The 21,152-nt window shown below is 38.4% G+C and overlaps 2 protein-coding genes across 2 annotated transcripts; both read left to right on the top strand.

Annotated features, from left to right (window-relative positions):
- Positions 1-211: 211 nt before the first annotated feature.
- Positions 212-4,929, top strand: LOC115924028 (uncharacterized protein K02A2.6-like). The gene is made up of 2 exons (XM_030985604.1): positions 212-3,965; positions 4,017-4,929. Exon 1 carries the CDS (start codon positions 483-485, stop codon positions 3,675-3,677), a length of 3,195 nt encoding a protein of 1,064 aa, XP_030841464.1. The 5' UTR covers positions 212-482; the 3' UTR covers positions 3,678-3,965; positions 4,017-4,929.
- A 2,196-nt stretch (positions 4,930-7,125) lies between these two features.
- Positions 7,126-20,355, top strand: LOC115924134 (SET and MYND domain-containing protein 5-like). The gene is made up of 13 exons (XM_030985953.1): positions 7,126-7,248; positions 10,551-10,799; positions 11,523-11,644; positions 12,408-12,477; positions 13,446-13,550; positions 14,347-14,409; positions 14,988-15,058; positions 15,483-15,623; positions 16,721-16,734; positions 17,856-17,912; positions 18,260-18,354; positions 19,263-19,333; positions 20,152-20,355. Exons 1-13 carry the CDS (start codon positions 7,201-7,203, stop codon positions 20,282-20,284), a joined length of 1,239 nt encoding a protein of 412 aa, XP_030841813.1. The 5' UTR covers positions 7,126-7,200; the 3' UTR covers positions 20,285-20,355.
- The last annotated feature ends 797 nt before the right edge of the window (positions 20,356-21,152 follow it).

The raw sequence follows: 21,152 nt of genomic DNA, 5'->3' as shown, positions 1-21,152 counted from the left end.
TGGTCATGTGGATAAGACATCGCCTCACAATGCAGATGTACTCGGTTCGATTCCCGGCTATGCCTTTTTACCTCGCGTTTTTTTCATCTCTTTTTTTGTTTAAGGGACACCCCCACCTCCTCAACAAAGGAGTACAAGTATAGTTCATCAGCATATTTTTTTTAGTCATTAACATCAGAAAGTGTTAACATCTTGAACCGAACAAGTTAATGTCATGATGTTCGATTAGACATGATATTGATATCGATGTAAACAACAATGTGATCGAGAGATAATGTAATGCATTGCATGTTGCAAGGTCAAGAGGTCAAATACGGCATGTTACATGTTGGTCAAGCCGGAGCGGAAAGGATACAATAAAGACTATGAGACTCGTAATACTTGTGTTGAATTCCATTTATTCTATATCCTGGTTAGGATATGACATTGGCGACGAGGATGAAAGTCATATAGGACAATTGTAGATCTGTTTGAGAAGGAAAATGGCGTTTGGAGGCGCAGATATCAAGGGACTTAGTCAGTTTGATCCGACCGGAGACGGCAGTGTTGTGAGTGAAAGATGGCAGCGCTGGTATGAGGAGTTTGATGCGTACGCAGATAGCCTCGGTGTGTTTGTCGACGGGGCAGAGCCGGCGCAGTTGACTCGACGTAGAGCCTTGATGATGTACTCGGCTGGAGCGGCTGTGCGGGAAGTTTTCAAGACCCTTGAGGATACTGGCACCAAGGCAGATTATGACAAGGCTGTGAACGCTTTGGAGAAGCATTTTGTTGTGCAGTCAAATTCTACCTTTCAACGTCATGTTTTCAGACAGATTACTCAGCAGGCGGATGAGACTGTGTCGCAGATGGTGACACGGCTTAAGAAGGCAGCAGAAGGCTGTGCTTTCAGAGATGATTTGGAGAACCAGATTCGTGATCAGGTCGTTCAAGGGTTGCGGTCGTCTAGACTGCGAAGGAAACTTTTGGAAAAGGGTACTGCACTCACCCTAACTGCAACCTTGGCGATAGCAGCGTCACTTGAGGCCGTGGAGGCCATGGATTCTCAATTCAGAATACTGTCATCGGTGGACGAGTTTCCTAACCCTAGTTCCCAGATCCGTCAGGTCAGTAATGAAACCCGTGAATGCTTTAATTGTGGGAGAACTGGGCACAGTTATAAGGACTCGACATGTCCAGCCAAGGGACGGATATGCCACACATGTGGGAAAAAGGGACACTTCGCCACAAAGTGCAGAGATGGTTCAGGGAAGAAGGAGCAGACAAGTGGACCAAACGTTAAACCTAGAGGAAAATGGGGACAGAAAAGGCAAGGTCACAAAGTGCGACAAGTGGATGAATGCACATGTCACTGTCAGAATAAGCAAGGTGATGAACAGAATCATAGTGATGATAGTGAGAGAGGATATGCATTCGCTATTGATACTGACAAGTGTGAAAAGGTGCCTGTTGTGATTGGAGGAGTACCAGTTGATATCATAGTAGATTCTGGAACCACCGCGAATATCATTGACAGAGCATTATGGGAGTTCCTGAAGACAGAGAAAATTACATGCTCATCCCGAAGGTGTAACAAAAAGATCTATCCGTATACTTCTGTAGAGCCACTCCAGACCATTGGATGTTTTAAAGCTGTGGTCACGGCAGGTGAGAGAAGTGTAGAAGCTGAATTTGTTGTCATTGCAGAGAAAGGCGAACCACTGATGAGTAGAAAAACGGCATTAGCCCTTGGTGTGCTACGGATCGGGATAGATGTGAACTCTGTGAAATCATATGTAGATATGAGAGAAGAATTCAAGCCAGTATTCCAAGGCGTTGGAAAACTGCGTGATCGACAAATCAAGCTGAAAGTTGATCCCGAGATTAGACCTGTAGCCCAGCCAGTTCGAAGAACACCATTCGGTTTGAGAGACAGAGTGAAGGAGAAGATCCAGGAACTAGTCGAGCAAGACATTATAGAGCCTGTGGAAGAACCTACACCGTGGGTTAGTCCTGTAGTCATAGTACCCAAGCCTAATGGAGATATCCGGATATGCATTGACATGAGGCGAGTCAATGAAGCCATTGTGAGGGAGAGACATCCGATACCGACAGTGGATGAAATACTCCAAGAGTTGTCAACAAGCAAGGTGTTCTCAAAAATTGATCTAAAATGGGGATATCATCAGTTGGAGTTAGATCCTGAATCCCGAAAGTTGACCACGTTTGTAACACATTGCGGACTATACCGTTACAAGAGATTGTTATTCGGTGTGAATGCAGCACCTGAGATCTATCAGCACGAGATCCACAAAGTGCTTCAAGGACTACCTGGTGTTGCAAACATTTCTGATGACATCATCATTCATGGTGCCACGCAGGAAGAGCATGATGAGAGGCTTCGACAGACCTTGACACGATTGAAAGACGCAGGATTAACGGCCAATGCAGAAAAGTGCCTGTTTGGTGTGTCCGAGTTAGTATTCAGGGGACACAAGTTGACCAAGGACGGCATCAATCCCACCAAGGCCAAGATTGAGGCTGTAGCAAACGCATGTGAGCCAATACGAAGTACGCTCTTACCAGCTGGTCCATGGGAGGATGTCGCAGTAGATTTTTTGGGACCACTACCATCTGGTGAATCAATTCTAGTGATCATTGACTATTACAGTAGATATTATGAATATATTGTGATGCGATCTACAACAGCAGAGAAGACAGTGGCAGCTCTAGCAGGGATCTTCGCAAGACATGGTTTGCCACTAACCCTGTATTCTGACAATGGGCCTCAATTTATCTCGCAAGTCTTTGCAGACTATATGAGGCTGACAGGTGTACACCACCATAGGGTTACACCCAAGTGGCCTCAGGCAAATGGTGAGGTTGAGCGACAGAACCAATCTCTCGAGAAGAGAATGAGAATTGCTCATTCAGAAGGCAAAGACTGGAAGGAGGCGCTTCTGTCATATGTTGCAGCATACAGGGCTACACCACATAGCACAACAGGTAAAAGCCCAGCTGAGCTACTCTTCGGACGGAAGATCAGGACAAAGTTACCTGTTATCAGTGAATCTCTAAATGACCAAGAGATCAGAGACCAGGACGCTGAGAGCAAAGGTGCATCGAAACTGTATGCAGACTCTAAGAGGGGTGCCAAACCATCTGATGTGGTGCCAGGAGATGAAGTTCTGGTGAGGAGGGAAGTGTCTAGCAAAATGGACACACCATTTCTACCACAACCATACACAGTTGTATCCAGAGAGGGCAACAAGCTGAACATTTGCTCACCAGAAGGTGTGATGTATGCTAGGAACACATCACATGTGAAGAAGTATCATCGACAGGGTATACTGCAGCCGGAAGCTGAGACTACAGAGGCCCAGGTTCCACTCTACCATGGTGTTGGTGCTGAATTGATAACACCGCAGTCTGATGTCGAGACTACTAGTGACATAGGAATACTGCAGCCGGAAGCTGAGACTACAGAGGCCCAGGTTCCACTCTACCATGGTGTTGGTGCTGAATTGATAACACCGCAGTCTGATGTCGAGACTACTAGTGATCAGAGCCAACATGAGGGGACTGAGCGTCAGATGGGAGTTCCGAAGACCGTACCATCACCGACCCAGACATCAATTTGGAGCAGACCAAAACGCCATCGTTTGAGGCCCAAGCGATTTTCTGATTATTTGTTGGAATGAAGGTTCGGTGGAAACAGCCATCTAGTATTGTGACGCGAAGTGTTCAACCAGTAAAAGTGACACAACAAAGTTTTTCAGTCATTTGAATGTTTGAGTGTTAAAATGTTTCACAAAGAGTTCAAGTGCTATTTTAGCAAGTACATAGGGTGTATGCCTGTACGCTGCCCTATATTTAACGGAATGTTCACTATATAAGGGTGTATGCCTGTACGATGCCCTATATTCAATGAAAAGTTCAGTAACCGGGTGTATGCTTGTACGCTGCCCTATTTGAAGAAGAAGAAAAAAGTTTGGGTGAATGCTTGTACGCTGCCCTATTTGAAGAAAAAAAAAAAGTAGTTTTGGGTGAATGCTTGTACGCTGCCCTGAGTTAAAGTGATTAATTAGTGAAATTTAAACCAAAAAAAAAATGAGAGAAGAAAAGGGTGCAAGCTAGTGCCAAGAGAAACGTGGGGATTCATCTCAAAGCAAACTCTCAAGTTGTTAGCTGACTTTGAAGCTCAAGTGAAAGACTAGCAGCTGAAGAAAGGACATTATAAGATTAATTATAATGAGAACTCTAAAATGTCTCATGACAGATCTGATCAACATCCAACCCAGAGATGAATATTGAGAACTCTAATGCATGCGTCTTATGAAAGACTCATATTATAAACAAACAGAGACTTTATAGTTAAAGCAGTTTGATATGTCAGTCAAGTAGTTAAATGAAGTGAGTTGATCATACACTGCATATATTGTAATGTCAAGTTGTTTGAATATTCATTTCATGATGTGTATGATGAGAAATGTATAAGTTCTGAATTGGGAGTTCATTGTTTTAAAAACAAAAAACAATGTGTGTTTGGTTGAAGTTCAAGTTCAATAGTTCGAAGTCAAGTAATACACGAGTCGTTATTAGTATGAAAACAAACAAACGATATTTGGATATCGATGTGGTCAATGGAAAAGTCACATACATGTATTATATTGATACAAACAGTTCAAAACTTATTGCATGCTAAAACAAGTTTTGAAATCAGGGTTCATGATTATTCATTGAAGTAAAATGGAAAAGATATCTTTTAATCTGATAAGGGAGGGATGTCATGATGTTCGATTAGACATGATATTGATATCGATGTAAACAACAATGTGATCGAGAGATAATGTAATGCATTGCATGTTGCAAGGTCAAGAGGTCAAATACGGCATGTTACATGTTGGTCAAGCCGGAGCGGAAAGGATACAATAAAGACTATGAGACTCGTAATACTTGTGTTGAATTCCATTTATTCTATATCCTGGTTAGGATATGACAGTTAATATCAGTGAAGCACAGTGGTCATGTGGATAAGACATCGCTTCACAATGTAGATGTACTCGGTTCGATTCCCGGCTATGCCTTTCTACCTTGAGTTTTTTTTTTCATCTCTTTTTTTGTTTAGGAGACACCACCTCCTCCTCAACAAAGGAGTACAAGTAGTTCATCAGCATATTTTTTTTAGTCATTAACATCAGAAAGTCTTAACATCTTGAACCGAACAAGTTAATATCAGTGAAGCACAGTGGTCATGTGGATAAGACATCGCTTCACAATGTAGATGTACTCGGTTCGATTCCCGGCTATGCCTTTCTACCTTGAGTTTTTTTTTTCATCTCTTTTTTTGTTTAGGAGACACTACCTCCTCCTCAACAAAGGAGTACAAGTAGTTCATCAGCATATTTTTTTTAGTTATTAACATCAGAAAGTGTTAAGATCTTGAACCGAACAAGTTAATATCAGTGAAGGACAGTGGTCATGTGGATAAGACATCGCTTCACAATGCAGATGTACTCGGTTCGATTCCCGGCTGTGCCTTTTTACCTCGCGTTTTGTTTTCATCTCTTTTTTTTTATTTAAGGGACCCCCCTCCTCCTCAACAAAGGAGTACAAGTATTTAATCAGCATATTTTTTAAAGTCATTAACATCAGAAATATTTACATCTTACATCTGCATTGTGAAGCGATGTCTTATCTACATGACCACATGTGCTTCACTGATATTTACTTGTTCGGTTCATAATGTAAACACTTTTTGATGTTAATGACTTTAAAAATTAAGCTGATAAACTACTTGTACTCCTTTGTTGAGGAGGAGGGGGTGTCCCCTAAACAATAAAAGAGAAAAACAATCAATATGAAGAAAAAAAATGATTAAAAAACACGAGGTAGAAAGGCGTAGCCGGGAATCGAACCGAGTACATCTGCATTGTGAAGCGATGTCTTATCCACAAGACCACTGTGCTTCACTGTTATTAACTTGTTCGGTTCAAGATGTAAACACTTTTTGATGTTAATGACTTTAAAAATTATGCTGATAAACTACTTGTACTCCTTTGTTGAGGAGGAGGGGGTGTCCCCTAAACAATAAAAGAGAAAAACAATCAATATGAAGAAAAAAAAAAGATTAACAAACACGAGGTAGAAAGGCATAGCAGGGAATCGAACCGAGTACATCTGCATTGTGAAGCGATGTCTTATTCACAAGACCACTGTCCTTAATTGTTATTAACTTGTTCGGTTCAAGATTTAACACTTTCTGATGTTAATGACTTTAACAAAATATTGAGCAGAATATATCATTGTAGTTTAAAGGGGCAACGTTTAGGATAAAAGAGGCACATTTTTTAATTAACATGACCTATTTGAAAGTATTGAAAATGAGCACATATATAATTATTTTGAAAGGGGACTTCGGGATTTATGAAATTTAAGGCTTTATGCGCCCGCCACCTCTATTATAGGTCATGGTGGACACTTATCGCAATTCGGAAACGGACACTATCGAAGGGCAGTTATTATGAAGGGAAAAAGGACACTAACAATGGGAGTTTATCATATTTTCAGAAAGGGGCACCTACAGAAAGGAAAAGGGACAAGTGTCAAGGTTAAAAGGGCAGTTATCAGGGTTAAAAGGGGGCACTTCTCCTACCCGGCTAGAAAGGGGCACTTAATACAAAGGAAAATAGGCACTTGTCAAAGCAAAAGGGTCACCTATCAGATTTCAATTGGAGGCACTTATGAGAGGTGAAAAGGGCATTTTCAGTGGGAGGTGAAAAGGGGTACTAAAAAGAAAAAGCGGTAGGAGAGTCAAAGAAAGTAGGGCACCTATCAGGTCTGAATATTGGCAGTTATGAGAAGGGGGAAGTGACATTCAGAAAGGAAAAAAGCCCTTATCTGTAGTAAAAAGGGGCACTTTAGTGGTACTTGAAAAGTGGAGTCACTGCACCCCTGGCCCTGAGTTATGTAGTTTTACCAGAAAACAAAATGTTGTGTGCATTAACTTGTTACGTAGGTTATGAGGAACGCCGTCCTTATTTAGTAGGGCTTGAATGGTATAGCAAGGTCACCTTGGAAGCTTATAGGCCGTCAGAATTAAATGCACCCTTATTGAGCTAGCTCGCGAGGCAATGTCTGTCTTTTTTTCTTCCCAATTTGACTTTTCGAAGACGCAATGCTGCTTGTTTTTCCTTCTGCTACGTCGAACTCGAAAACTGTGCCATGGCAAACGAATCTATTGTCAACGTTCGCTTTATTGATGAATTAAAGGTAATAATTGACATTTTATTTTTACTATTATTGCATCATCATCGTTATTGAATTCGAAATATTAGCTGTGTCATTAGTCATGACAGCGCATTGACATATTTATGGCTTATGTCCCATCTTCATCTGCGCGCCTTGGAGATACACACACAATTGCATACCTTTATGTGTAAGTAAGCGGAGCTCCGCGCTCGCTTGGAGGCGGAACTCAATTTTCGATACCAGTTATTTTTTGAGCGCTTGTTCAAGATTCAAGATTCAATATTTTATTGTCCATAATATAATACAGAATTTTTTTTTCCATTGGTATAACATGTAATACATAAAAACATAAGACAAAAACATGGTGTCGTGTGCTGAAAGCCAGAAGGGCGTCAAGACTATAACATAAAGTCTAGATCTAGAGTAGTGGCTCTGGTCTGCGGCCGATCGGCGGGAACTGCCGATCGGCGGGAACTGCCGATTCTATTTTTATTGGAATACTCACAGAATACTTCAATACCCTCAATAAAGAGTCCATATACTTACTTATTAAATAGAAGTCACAAATAACCTAACTGACCCACAGCGTGGTCAGCATTGACCACGTTTCGAAATGCTTCGAGTTCCCCGGTTTGCGGGCACGCATTACCGGTTTGCGGCACGCGTACGTCACAAAGCTTTATGCGCTACGTCACGATGAAAGCATGTACCAAATTACTACGGGTAACCCAAATTCTCATGTTTATCTGTTGCTACGGTAAATTTGTCAAGTTTTAAACAATTTCACCTTTTCCTCGAATGGATCATCCCATCCGGGGGTACGTACTACTAGAAACTATCGTGTCATAGCGGGTACACACATCAGCACACATACCATCATACACGATCCCGCATGTTATGTGTGTATTAACACCCCCCGCCGCAAACCAGAAAAAACACGTAATTACGTGCCGGTTTGCGGCCACCCCATGCAACTGGCCATGCGGTGGCACAATCAAAATATCTGCGATAGGAGACAGACCACAGCCATCATACTTCCACAAAAACATCAAATTTCACCTCCAATCGGACAAATATCGGACAAATAGAGCTACAATATTGATCTAGTCATGCCTCGATCTCTTAACTTAAAAGTTAGCACCTGCTGGAATTTTCATCGGCGACTGGTGCCGTAGATTTCCGACATCGCTGACGGATACTCCGTACCGACAGGAGCACCTGCTACGGACGTTTTCGGCAAAGCAGAACTTACCGTGGAATCCACGGTAGGTTTCAATGATTATTATCGAGTCATATTCATTTTATTTTTAAAACAAATACCCCTGGCCGCAAACCGGGCGATGCCGCAAACCGGAGACTCTACTCGATAGATAGGCACATTCATGGGGCACTAGAGGGCGCTTTGCGCGCGTACGAAAATCTGAATGGCCTTGCTGCGGTGGGTCGGCAATAATCAGCCCAAAACTTGGATATGGGAGGGTGGAAGGATATGTCTTTTTTATAATGTTATCTGGTCTTACCCTTAACCATCCTATGTTTAATCTATGTAGAAATAACATGCGAGTACGATAAGAGAAACATCGAGCCCATTACTGATGCAACTTTTAAAATATTAGCCTAGAAATGACCACCAAACGGAAAAAATTGACATTTTTTCCCGACAAATCTTCATAAAATCTGATTTATAAACAAGTCACATCTAGGTACACTAATACAAATACGATTTTCTGAAAATTCAGGTATTATTTTTTAAGTTTCTTTCAAGTATATTTCTGCGCATTGCAGCGCCAATGTTCTTCACTGCTTCAAAATCACCCTTGAAAATTTTTTTTTTGCAACAAATTTGTAACGAGGTCCGCGAGTGTTCCCCGTTCCTTGCGTGTTGAAAGTTTGGTAATACATAGTTTACATTGACTCGCGCACGAAAAAATGGTCGAAAACAAAATGTCAAATGAAGAAATAAACAAGCTTTTGTATAAGAGTTCTACCGAGGTTTCTTTGTCGATTTAATTTATTATATAGTCTCAATTAGAATTCAGAATTATCTCACTGAAAAGTTAAGAAACCGACGATGTTCTCGATCGTAGTTATTTTCATTTTGCCAGCAGCCAATCTAGCGTTGTTTGGGCAAAAAGCTAGGCCGCTGCCTTCCCATCGCAAACCTTTCCGAGTCCCGCTAAAATAGCGCGCTGCGGAGCTCCGAAGCTGCGTTGGTATCGCTGCAAACTCTCAGCCGGCTAGCTCCCCAAGACGGACCATTCGCGGTATGGCGAGATTGTGTGTGTGAGGTACGATTTTGGATTCGAGAACGCACGTAATGCAACCGTGCGCGTCATATTCAGCTGTCAAATGTCTACGACCAATTTTACATGTACGATTTTTAGTACAGATACTTGGTCAGTTTTCTTCTTATATCTTTGGTTTTACAACATTTAAAAATACAATTTCTTCAAATTTGCTCCTGACTCGGTTCAGACTAATTGTGTGATGTGTTTTCAAGTCAATTTTTTGAATATATTTTTTTGCATGAATTTGCCTAATCTAGAGAAAGCCTAACTTAGATCTAAGAAAAAGCCTAGATCTAGATCTATCCAAAATTTGACCGTAACCCCGGTGTGGAGATACCCTACTAAAACATACCCAAAATAAAGTAAATATTCATTAAATGTCCAAATAAAGATCAAGAGTTAAAAGTCGTTATGTTTATTACCTGTTTCGTGTGAATTTTCTAGACATTTTCCATTTTCAAAGCCAAATCTTGACACAAATCATATCTCATAAATATTGGATAAATAAATGTTTAAACTATCATAGACCTCTAAAATATATTATTTTATATAACTTTCTTGAAAAAAGTTAAGGGTCTTACTTGCAAATTTCTGTTCGCTTGTCGCCAAAGCAACCTCGAGTTTCATCAACTTTATACATTCGGACATATCAATAGTAACACATGTTTTCATGCGAATTGGAAGTTTGTGCTACTGGTCAGCCTACCACTAACTTAGACTTTTGCTTTTTTAACAAGTTTGAGTGAAATTAAGCCTCATAATCTTATTTGGTAATTTAGGATAAAATCTGACGGATCGTGGCAAGGACTATATATTTCTTCTAGCCGATAGTATAGAAATAATTAATTTGTCGCAGATCATGGTTTTGTGGTACGGTTTATCCACTTCCTGACATCTCCGTAGGTTATGACTGTCATGGAGTTAGTTACACCTAGCCATCTGAGTACTCAATGCCGTCCTATTCTGAGTCCTGTAAAAACATGCTGAAACATATTGGGTCACATGCTACTTTTTTTTCTAAATTCATTTAACTAGGGAAGAGGTCTGTTTGCTTCAAGAGACATAGCAGCGGGGACCGTACTTTTCGAAGAGAAGCCTCTCGTCTGTGCACAATTCTTATGGAACGAGTGCTACCACTATGAGGCATGTGAATACTGCATGAGGTCGATGGAAAATGCTGAAGAAATGGCCAGACGTCTATCGGCCAACCCTTCGCTGGTGCTTCCCTGTATGGAGTGCTGTAAGGCAGAGAAACAAAACTTTGTGCACTGCCCCCATTGTCGGGTAAGAGTTCTTCTTATTTTATCTGCTGTCTGGAGGGGGGGGAGGGTGACAGAAGAGTCGGGAGAGGAATTGGAACAAGATGATCAGAAATACCTGGAGAGGTTCATCGGTTTGGTGATGTAACTTTAGAGCTAGCTCTTCTTCTTCACTACCACCCAGAATAATTACCTATGCTTTTGGTAAGCTTTCATTATCGTACTGCATCAGCAATAGCGCCCCCTATGGCATGGTTCTGAAGAAGCTTGCAGCGCAAAAAGGGAAAGCTCACTGAAACAGGTACTTTTACTACTGATTGTGAAGAAAGATCTAATTCTCATTTAGAAATAGCATATCTGCCCTTCAGCAGGCTTGCCTGAACTTCAACAAATTGCCTGTACATAATTGGAAAGTTGTAATACGTGATTATTATTAGGGTGATTAAAGTTACTATGTGTGCATGGCAATATGATATGGTCAGAAGACAGAAAATGTTTTAGACTTGCTCTTAGTACTACTTGCCTTAAAATGAATTTGTCTTCCTGCTTTCAAATACCGGTACTGGAATATAGCAAAGATTAAAAAAAGATATAACTATGGCAACTTGCAAGTCAAGTTAGAAATATCTTTCAAATGAGATGCGGTAGCCAGTCTTACAAATGTTTTTGATACCATGTTTAAGTCCTGGTATTGCAGTAGTGAGTGTCAAGAGCTTTTGTTTATCAAAGAATTTCTTTGCTGTTTTAGGTTGCGTATTGCTGCAGTGAGTGTCGAGAGCAGGCGTGGAATCAATATCATCAAGTCCTCTGTTTATCTCAGCATCCTCCTGACCCAAATCACCCTCTAGTCATCCTTCAAGAAGTTTGGAAGTAAGTCAAGATGAAAGACCACGACCCATATTTACTAATCAGTAACCTGTGATTACGCGAGAAATTCAAGCAAAAATGGATTTATTTAGTGGGACTTCTTATCATTAGGTGTACATGGTTCCATGTAGCATCAAAGCTTTCCAAATGATTCCACTTTAACAAAATTTCTTTTCAATCAGTGCTGCGACACACTTATTATAGCAGGTTTATGGTGTTATTTGTTTGAATTTGCTTTTTTTTTAATGTCAACATAGTGTACATTAAAAGGGATTGGGTAACTTTGTCTCAGATTCTGAAACATAATCCTGGATTCAGCTCATGCTGCAATCATAATTATAAACCTTAAGGTCAGTCAGGAACCCAATGACTTTTACAAGCCGATTGCCTGTCTGATTATCAAGATATTAATGATTAGAAATCGAAATCAAATTTTGCGTTTTCCTAACGGTTTTTATAACACTTCAGTCTACTGGGGAAAATGAGTACGGTATGGTAAAACCGGTCACTCAAGGATTTCTACTTTTTGAAGCACTTCATGATCTTTTTGAAACGCAATTTTTTTAGGGCTTCAATATTACACCATATATCACAGAAACTAATAACACGTAGGCCCATGCATCTCAGATTTAACATTGTTAAACGATGCCTTTAAACTCCACTGTAGTTTCAAAGAATTCAAGATTTACATCCAATACATGTTATATATCTAATTTCATAGATATAAAAGCTAATAAACTATTTCTTTTTGTTTCTCTTGCTCCAGAACAATGCACTACCCTCCTGAGACTACCAGTATTATGTTGATTGCCAAAATGATTGCATCTATCAAACAGGTACAGTGAAACCTGTCTATAAAGACCACCCTATCAAGAAAAGTGGTCTTTATAGGCAGGTGGTCTTTATGTACAGGTTCCTCCTTTTTCAAAGGAAACAAAAAATTAGGTCTCTGTAGACAGGTGGTCTTTCTATACAGGTGGTTGCTAAAGCAGGTTTGACTGTATTTCCTTTCATCTTCTTTTTGGAGGTGCTGACTTTTTTCATTCAAAATATCTTCAATCTCGTAAGATAGCAAGTAATGAAGAGAATAGATATCTTAATTGTTCCATTTATAAGAATAAACTTTTATTTCGCATTTTAGTTGATATGGCCAAATGCCAATTTGTGAATCTTTTGTTTTTCAATAGCTATAAAGACACTGAGAGCTTTCAGGAAAATGACTCCAAAATAGTTATTCTGTTTTACTGAGACAGGGGATTAACTATTTTTGCCTTGAAGCCAAGTAACCCTGTTGCCTACTGGAACAGGATATTTCCTGTATGCAACGTATGGGGAAAATGAGAATAAAGTAAACTACAGGTTAAAGAGAAGATTGAGTTCTGGGAAGAGGTGAAAAATAATTTGTTTGCATTATCATTGTTATTATGCAAATGTGGAAAAATGTTCCCTGAAAAGCATCGCTCTTCAAATGCTTTAATATTCTAAATATGGCATGTAACAAGCATAAAAATCAGGACAGATTTTTATGCCACATGTTTGTGTAGTCCCATATACATATTTCTGTGTACAGTGCTTGTAAATTTACCAAGACTGGGCCAAATTTCTTATCTTTTTGATGATTCCAGAACCTTGCAGTACACATCAATACTTATATGCTAGATGGTCAACCTTTTCTGATCGATTCCACACCGTTTCTTTCACAATGCAATCGCATGACCAGAACTCCACTTTATCTTTAAGAAGTAAATGTAAGTTTCCATGAGAGAGATGTATGGAAATGTTTGGGTTGATTCCTTACCTCCAGGCCAAGTCAAAGGAAGAAATCTTAGCATCCTTCAACCAGTTCTGCCATGTGCCCCAGAATGAAGAGAGACAACTGTCACACAAACTGCTTGGGAAGCAATTTGAGGTATGAAGTTTGAATCATTGCATACCATACCAATCTTGAGGTATGAGATTTTGTGAAACTGAGCCCTGTCTAATGAAGAGTTGCCATTCATCCAAATTCTATCACAATCACTGTAACTGTTCAGTACAATAGCAAATGTTATTTGTATATAATTGATGTCAAACTCAACTTGAGTTGAGATTTAAAGGAGTCAATCAATAGCGATCAATCATATGTTGGGTCACTTCTCCAAATTAGTTTTGCATAACATTTTACTTTCTTTTTATTTCGAAAGATTTTTGTCAACCAGTTTCAGCTCAATTCAGTAAATATATTTCTGTGAGCATATAATCTTTGAACTGTATTTGCCAGAGTAAAGAGGATTAGTATCATGTACATAATTTTTGATGAGTGGACGGTGTAGTTAAAAGATGGGAAACTTTAAAGGAAAGTAATTAGAAGAAACGACTTTTAAATACCCAGTACAGTTGTTTTAACTCATATCCTGCCATAAGGCTGCATGCACGCTACCGTTATAGTGCTTTGTTCACACGAGCGTGCTATCGATTGGCATGCTTGCATTCGTATTAGCAGTTATAGTTCATGCTCATTGTACTGTGCTGAGTGCTTGCACCATCAGATTATCTCAAAATAAACTTGGCACAGGGGGGATTTGTGGCTTGGCACTATGGGGATTAGCCCTATGACACTGGGCTGTATTCATTATGGCAGGATAAGAGTTAATGGTAATATAAATTGATATATATTCATAATTATGGAATTATTATGAATTATTGTTATTTTGTTGTATTTGCAGGGTCAGTATGAAGCTCTTCAGCCTTTGTTACTCAATGCACTCCATGAAGAATCAGTTGCTCAGGTATTGTGCCATTTAAAGTCTTTAAAATGTTCTCATTTACTCACCATACTATTTATCTTAACAGAAAATTGATTAAAATATTTTTTTTGCACTTTCTGCTCTTGCACTATGCATATTAGTTGAAAATGTACCAACCTCCAAAAAGTATTTTTTTTTGTAAATTAGGGGTTCAATGTTGCTATGATATATTCCTAATAGACCTAGACCTCCTAGTTAGACTTTAAACCATTTGAGGCTAAAGTGATGACTCCAAAAGGAGACTCTGTACAATAAACAGTTCAATGTCTTTCATTTAGAGGTGTCGTGGTCGAGTGGATACGTCACCAGCCTGTTGATTACAAGGTCTGCGGTTCGAGTCCCCCCGCGGCACTAATGGGTACCTGGCAGGAATTTAATTCCTTGAAATGCTTTAGCGCCTTATCATGGCAGCTCAGCTACAGCCAGAGTAATGATATGATACCTTGTATTAAGCGCAGTAGAGTATATTCATATAGTAGCTGCGCTATATAAATTGACCAATTATTATTACTATTATTTCATTCTCTAATCTTGATTCCATGCTTCTCTCTCCATTCTAGTGGTTTACTCCAGGGGGCTTGAGATCTCCGTTTGCTCTTATTGGTATGAATGGACAAGGGGTCGGGTCTAGGTAATGTAACTACTCCAGAGGTCTTTAAAAAGCTCACAAAATATGTTCTATTTGGCTTCGTTGGCATGAATTAAAATAATCCTGAAATTCATGTCAACTGCAAATAACTACCATGAACATTTTCAATATTGTAGCTTAATATCTATGTTAGCTTACCATGAACTTGTATAGTCTAAAAAAAAGTAATCAAGAGTTTTTATAAGAAAGGAAATATAGAAAGTGGAAGAAAAAAGTTGTCTCTAGTGATTCTAAATTACTGCATAATTTTATAGCATTATTTTGCTGTTCAGAAATATCTTCATTACACATAATCTTAGTATCTCATGAGTGCATTTGGACAAGTGTTCTTTCTTGGGTATGTGGTGGCATAGCATTCATTGACAAAGAAAATATTTTTTAATTTGTTTAATTTTATTTATTTCAGTTCTCTTAGTGTATATGTACACAATTGTGATGAGCTTGATTTGGAAGCAGAGGAAAGACATAATCTAGACCAGTTTATTGACCAGCTTTATGTGGAAATGGAGAAAGGTATTGTAGACATCATGTTTGTACACTCAAAATAGCTGAGGATATTCCTTGTTTTAGTGATATTCCTTGTTTTAGTGACATTCCTTGCTTTAGTGATATTCCTTGTTTTAGTGATATTTCAGATATGCAGGGTAGTTCACAAACAAAAATCTAAATTGGAATGTGGAATAAGGAATAAGGACTATGAACTGATGTCTGTGAAGCACAAACTCCCATGAGGCTGGGTTCCGTTGCTTGCTTTAAAGTGACTCGGTAAAATTGCCTCAGATTCTGATACAAAATCCTGGATTTAGCTCATGCTGCGATGATAATTATAAACCTTTAGGTCAGTCAGGAACCCATGACTTATACCAGCCGATCGCCTGTCTGATTATCAAGATATTTATGATTGAAAATCGAAAGAAAATTTTACATTTTCCTGACAGTTTTCTTAACACTACAGTCTATTGGGGAAAATGAGTATGGTAAAGCCGGTCACTCAAAGATTTTTAATTTTTTTTGAGGCACTTCATGATCATTTTGAAGCGCAATTTTTTTAGGGCTTCAATATTGCACCATATCACAGACACTGATAACATGTAGGTCCATGCATCTCAGATTAAACATTGTTAAACAATGCCTTTAAGGCCCGGACCCCATGCGTGTTGCCAAAATGTCCTTTTCGTAACAAAAGAAAAAGGTCGACCCGTATTGACTTTACACACCGGACTTTTGCTGAAAAGGAGGGGTCGGTTGGAACATGCATACATGTATGCGTACCCTAAATAACACTGAGTGGGGGGGCCGGACTTTAAGGACTATGAACTCATGTCTGTGAAGCACAAAGTCCCATGTGAGGCTGGGTCTTATTGCTTGCTTCAAAGCTCTTGGGTTCTTACATGCACTCTGATGCAATCTGAGCGCCATTTGAAGCATTTCAAACAGTTTTTGTCTCCAATATTTCATGAATAATGTGGGTTGAGAATGAATATTAACTTGTTGCTGACTTTCGAACCTGTACAATTAAAATTTAAACCTAGAGCTGATTTTTAAATCTGTACAATCAAATTTCAAACCTGTTGCTGTTACATGTTTAAACCCCTTGCGGACCTAACTGAAGATGTATTTAACTATAACTGTGATTATAAAGAGTTTGCTTGTCTCGGGTAAGGATACATTGGTCCCTGTCAAACATTTTCTGTTTTAATTTTTTTAATTTTTTGATCATCCCTCCTCCTCTAACAAAATTCACTGACTTTTTTCTCTTTCTTATTTATCAATCCTTATCCATACACTAGATTTCTCAATTGATGATTAATGCCTAACCATAATTATGTTGGTAAGATTTTGTTGTATAAATATATTGACTGCTAGGAGAGGAAGCATGCCTCGGGGGGGGGGGGGGGGGGGGGGGGTTGGCTGCATACCTGCCAACCATCCCGAATAATCCGAAATATCCCGTTTTTCTGGATTTTTAGGACCCCAAAATGCGGGAGATTCCAGATTTTCAAAATTTCGATTTTTTTTTTTTGTTTTTTGTTTTTGTTGTTGTTGTTGTTGTTTTTTGTTGTTGTTGTGTTGCTTAAGCCAAATTAAGCTTGTTTTATCATATGCCGCGATGTGAGAGTTCACGTATTGCGTGCGTTGAAGGGCTGCACGATTGAGCAGCGAATTTGTATTCGCTTTTTTGCACAGATTTATCCCGTATTGCCAGTTACACTGCCGCTGCATGTGCGAACGCCTGTTAAGAGTAAGGATTTCTTATTTTCGAAGACATACCGTGCTAAAAATTCTTAATTCTCATTTTCAAATGTTGGCAGGTATGTAGCTGGATGTAACGTCCCCTTGAGCCTATAAAAACAAATATGCCTTGAATATTAAAGTCTTTATATCTTTTATATACCGAATTCACAAAAAAATCTACAAACAATTCTTACCTTATCCTTTTTTTGAAGATTTGAGTAAAGACTGGTTAAAACATCACAGAAAATCTGAGATACTGTCTGTAAATCTTCGCTGGAAAGTTGCCTGAATGTTACAATCATTTGCATGCACTGTATTTTGTATCCGCGCTCGCACAAAGAAACTGTTAACACGTAAACCAATGGGGATTTTACCAAAATTTGTTTATGCAGCCCGTTACCCGGGGCAGCTGGCATCTTTAAAAAAACTATTGATCGGTAGGCGGCATGGCTTAAATCACGACTCTCATTTCAAACAATTAGATGGCTAGATTTCTAAAAGAGAGGTATTAAATACATTTTATTTCATTTTGTCATTTCCTTAGAATCAGGAGCATTCCTGAATTGTGAGGGTTCAGCTCTCTATAAACTCCAAAGTTGCTGTAAGTACTCGGATGCTTCTTTACTTATTTATTTTAGCTAATGAATTTCCACATGAACCAAACTTCCATGGAATAATCAAGACTGAATGTATAATAATATGAATGTATAATACCTGCCAATGAGTAATGAGGATATAGGAAACTTCACAAAATCAACTCCAGATTTTATTCCTAGACCCCAAAGTACACCTAACCCTAACCCTAAAATTAATCGGTATGCTAACTCTAAGTCTAACTCTAGCCAAAATCCAAATTAGATTTGTAATCTTAGTCCTACATTTTTGGTGAAAGTTGCTTGATCAAATGTGGCATTCATTTACATTCTATTTATCCATTTGTGTATGCAGGTAATCACAGCTGTGTACCAAACGCAGAGATTAGTTTTCTTCACAATAACTCCACCCTTAGCCTTGTTGCTCTCACAGATATTACTGAGGGACAGGTAAGAATATTTTTTGTTCATTTATCAATGACAAGAATCAACGTGTATGATCCACATTTCCCTATTTCAAATTGGCAACACATATAGCTATATTTAATTTTTTTTTTTTAAACGTGTTAGCCCTCCATAGGCTATTTTATTGAGTCAGACAAACATTTTTACAATTCAATGAAATTAAATATTTCCTTAACTCAAACAAAACAGAATACTTTCACATTTCTCTCCTTGTTGTTCATACAAACAAATGTTGAAGTGCCTGCCATTTAGTAACAAATTTGTTATACATACCAGATATAGAATGAATATATCTCTCGTCTTCATAATATTGAATAATATTCTTCTTCAAAGAACTAAAATTTGGAATTTTGTTATTAAGCTTTTGAACAAATAATTGATGCTTAATCAAAGCTATATATAATGATATTCATTCCATAAAAGGCTGTTTATGTGTGGATGTTATAAGAAGTATGTTGGAAGAATATATTGCAAATCACACAACGAAAATCCAAATTTTAGATGAAAAGTCAAGATTAGGTGTTGCCATCAGTTTTGTCAACGGTGTTGTAAGCTATCTATAAACAAAACTGTTATGAGACTGGATTGTAATTTTTTTCGGAATATCAGCTACAATGCACAATTATGTTATATTCTGAATTACTTGATTACCATTACATGCATGTTTTATAGCTTTGAATTAAAGAACTTAACCCCCCATTCCTAAATTTGAAATCATTATTTTGAAACCAAAATCAGATCAAATGTTTTAAAACATACTCCAAATATGTTACTTTCTGTAACTTCATAAGATTCAAACTTGAATTTGATGTGACTTATAACTCTTTAGAAGTTATTGTTCAAAAGTATGAAATGTGTTTTACACCCGGTATATAATATATTCTTTCATATAGGAAGTATTAATCAGCTATCTGGATAAATGCTGTAAAGAAAGGAGCAGACATTCTAGACAAAAAGAGTTACGGTAAGTAGGCTTCTCAGCAAAAAAAAATTCTTCACATTTGGTCAAAATTGAAGGAAATGTTCCCTGTGGGCATGGTGGTTTGAGGGAGGTGGTTTGAGGGGATCAAAGAAACTTTAAAAGCTTTACTTAATTTTTTACCCTCGTCAGGCCCCCTCTTTGAGAGAATTTGCCCTTGGCATTGTTTTATATTGACTTGGAAGTCTCCCTGGTTTAGTATGTACCCTGAGGGTATTATTATGGATGGGCAAGGACTCTGTCAGTGAGTCTAACCCGCTTAATTAGAAGTGAATCTTAATGTAGCTTTTTGTAAATTTGAATGAAAAGGTTACAAACAGTCCCATTCAAGTAACTGAATAATTCCTTCTAATACATTTTCAGTGCAGCATTAAAACACCATGTGATCCAGCGATTGTACAACATATGGTCAAGTGATAATAGCTTACAGACAATTTGTGACAGTTATGATCAAAATCCTTACTTTAAAACCTGGACCCAAATCAATCTTTTCAATTCTTCAATCAGTTTCAATTGCTCAAAGTTGTTTATAGTTCAAATATATATTTTTTCTTCAAAAGGAAGCTTATCTTTGTTATTGAAAATTGTTTTTTAGGTATGATGAAGCTTAAAGCCACAAAATGATTTTTGTGTCAATTTAAAACATCAATTTGATTAAAAACTTTCCTTACCAATGTGTTTTATATGTGATATATTTAGGGGGAAATTTGTTATAGCCTATGTCTGAGGTTTGATATAAATTTGAAACTCAGAAGTTAGTATTATAATGATCAATATGTTTTTCAATTTTTTTCTCTGATCAGGGAGAACTACCTCTTTAGCTGTGACTGCTCAAAGTGCAGACTCCAGTGTGATGACCCTGATGTAACATCCAGTGAGGAGGAGGAGGAAGAGGAAGAGATGGAGGATGGAGAAGCATCACAGGCAAAGAACTAATATACAGTCAAACCTGCTTCAGTGACCACCTGTGTAGAAAGACCACCTGTCTACAGAGACCAAATTTGTTGTTTCCCTTGAAAAATGGGTTTCTCATTGAAACGTGTACTGAAGGAACCTGGATATAAAGACCACCTGCCTATGAAAACCACTCACTTTTCTCTTCTCCCTCGGGTGGTCTTTATAGACAGATTTCACTGTATAACGTTACAGGATAGCTGATAGAATACCTCTATTGGAACTTGAATGTGAGTGGTTTAGAGGGATTGTTTTACAACACTATGTTGCCAATTGCTTGCTTTACCGTATATGGAGATGTAAGTTGTTCAGATGGATTTATAGGATATTTCTGTATGAAATCTGCTTGCAAAACATGATTTTGGTGGCCTTGGGTTCACGAGTTTGCTCAATGTCAAACTACAAAAGCAAAGAAATAAAAAGATAATTCTTAGTTCGATCATAACTTTTTTATGATTTATGGTAAAAGATTAAAACTGTCAGGAAATGTTCTTGATACATGTTTCTAGAACATGGGCCACTATTAGGCTGACACCCATAGGGAAATATTTGGTTTACCGGTACTGCTGTTGAGTCTACAACCAGTTCGTCTACTGCCCAATTGGTTTATTCCTATATGGTCTACACCAAGCCCATGTACTATCAACATGTAAATTAATGTCTTGCTAAGGGACATTGGTGCCACTGCAGGGCTCGAACCCTGGGTCTAAAGGTTATGTTTTCAAAGTTTAGGTATTGAGCTACTTCTAAGTTAGTTTCCTGCAAAATAGTTTCCCTCAAAATAATTTCCCAAGATTTTGTAGAAACATTCCTCTTATAATAAATCGTAATTGATCTTTTTCAAATTTTT

This window comes from Strongylocentrotus purpuratus, unplaced genomic scaffold (assembly GCF_000002235.5).
Source record: "Strongylocentrotus purpuratus isolate Spur 01 unplaced genomic scaffold, Spur_5.0 spur5_scaffold_15, whole genome shotgun sequence".
In the NCBI taxonomy this organism is placed as follows: Eukaryota; Metazoa; Echinodermata; class Echinoidea; order Camarodonta; family Strongylocentrotidae; genus Strongylocentrotus; species Strongylocentrotus purpuratus.
This window is presented reverse-complemented; position numbering and strand designations above follow the sequence as displayed.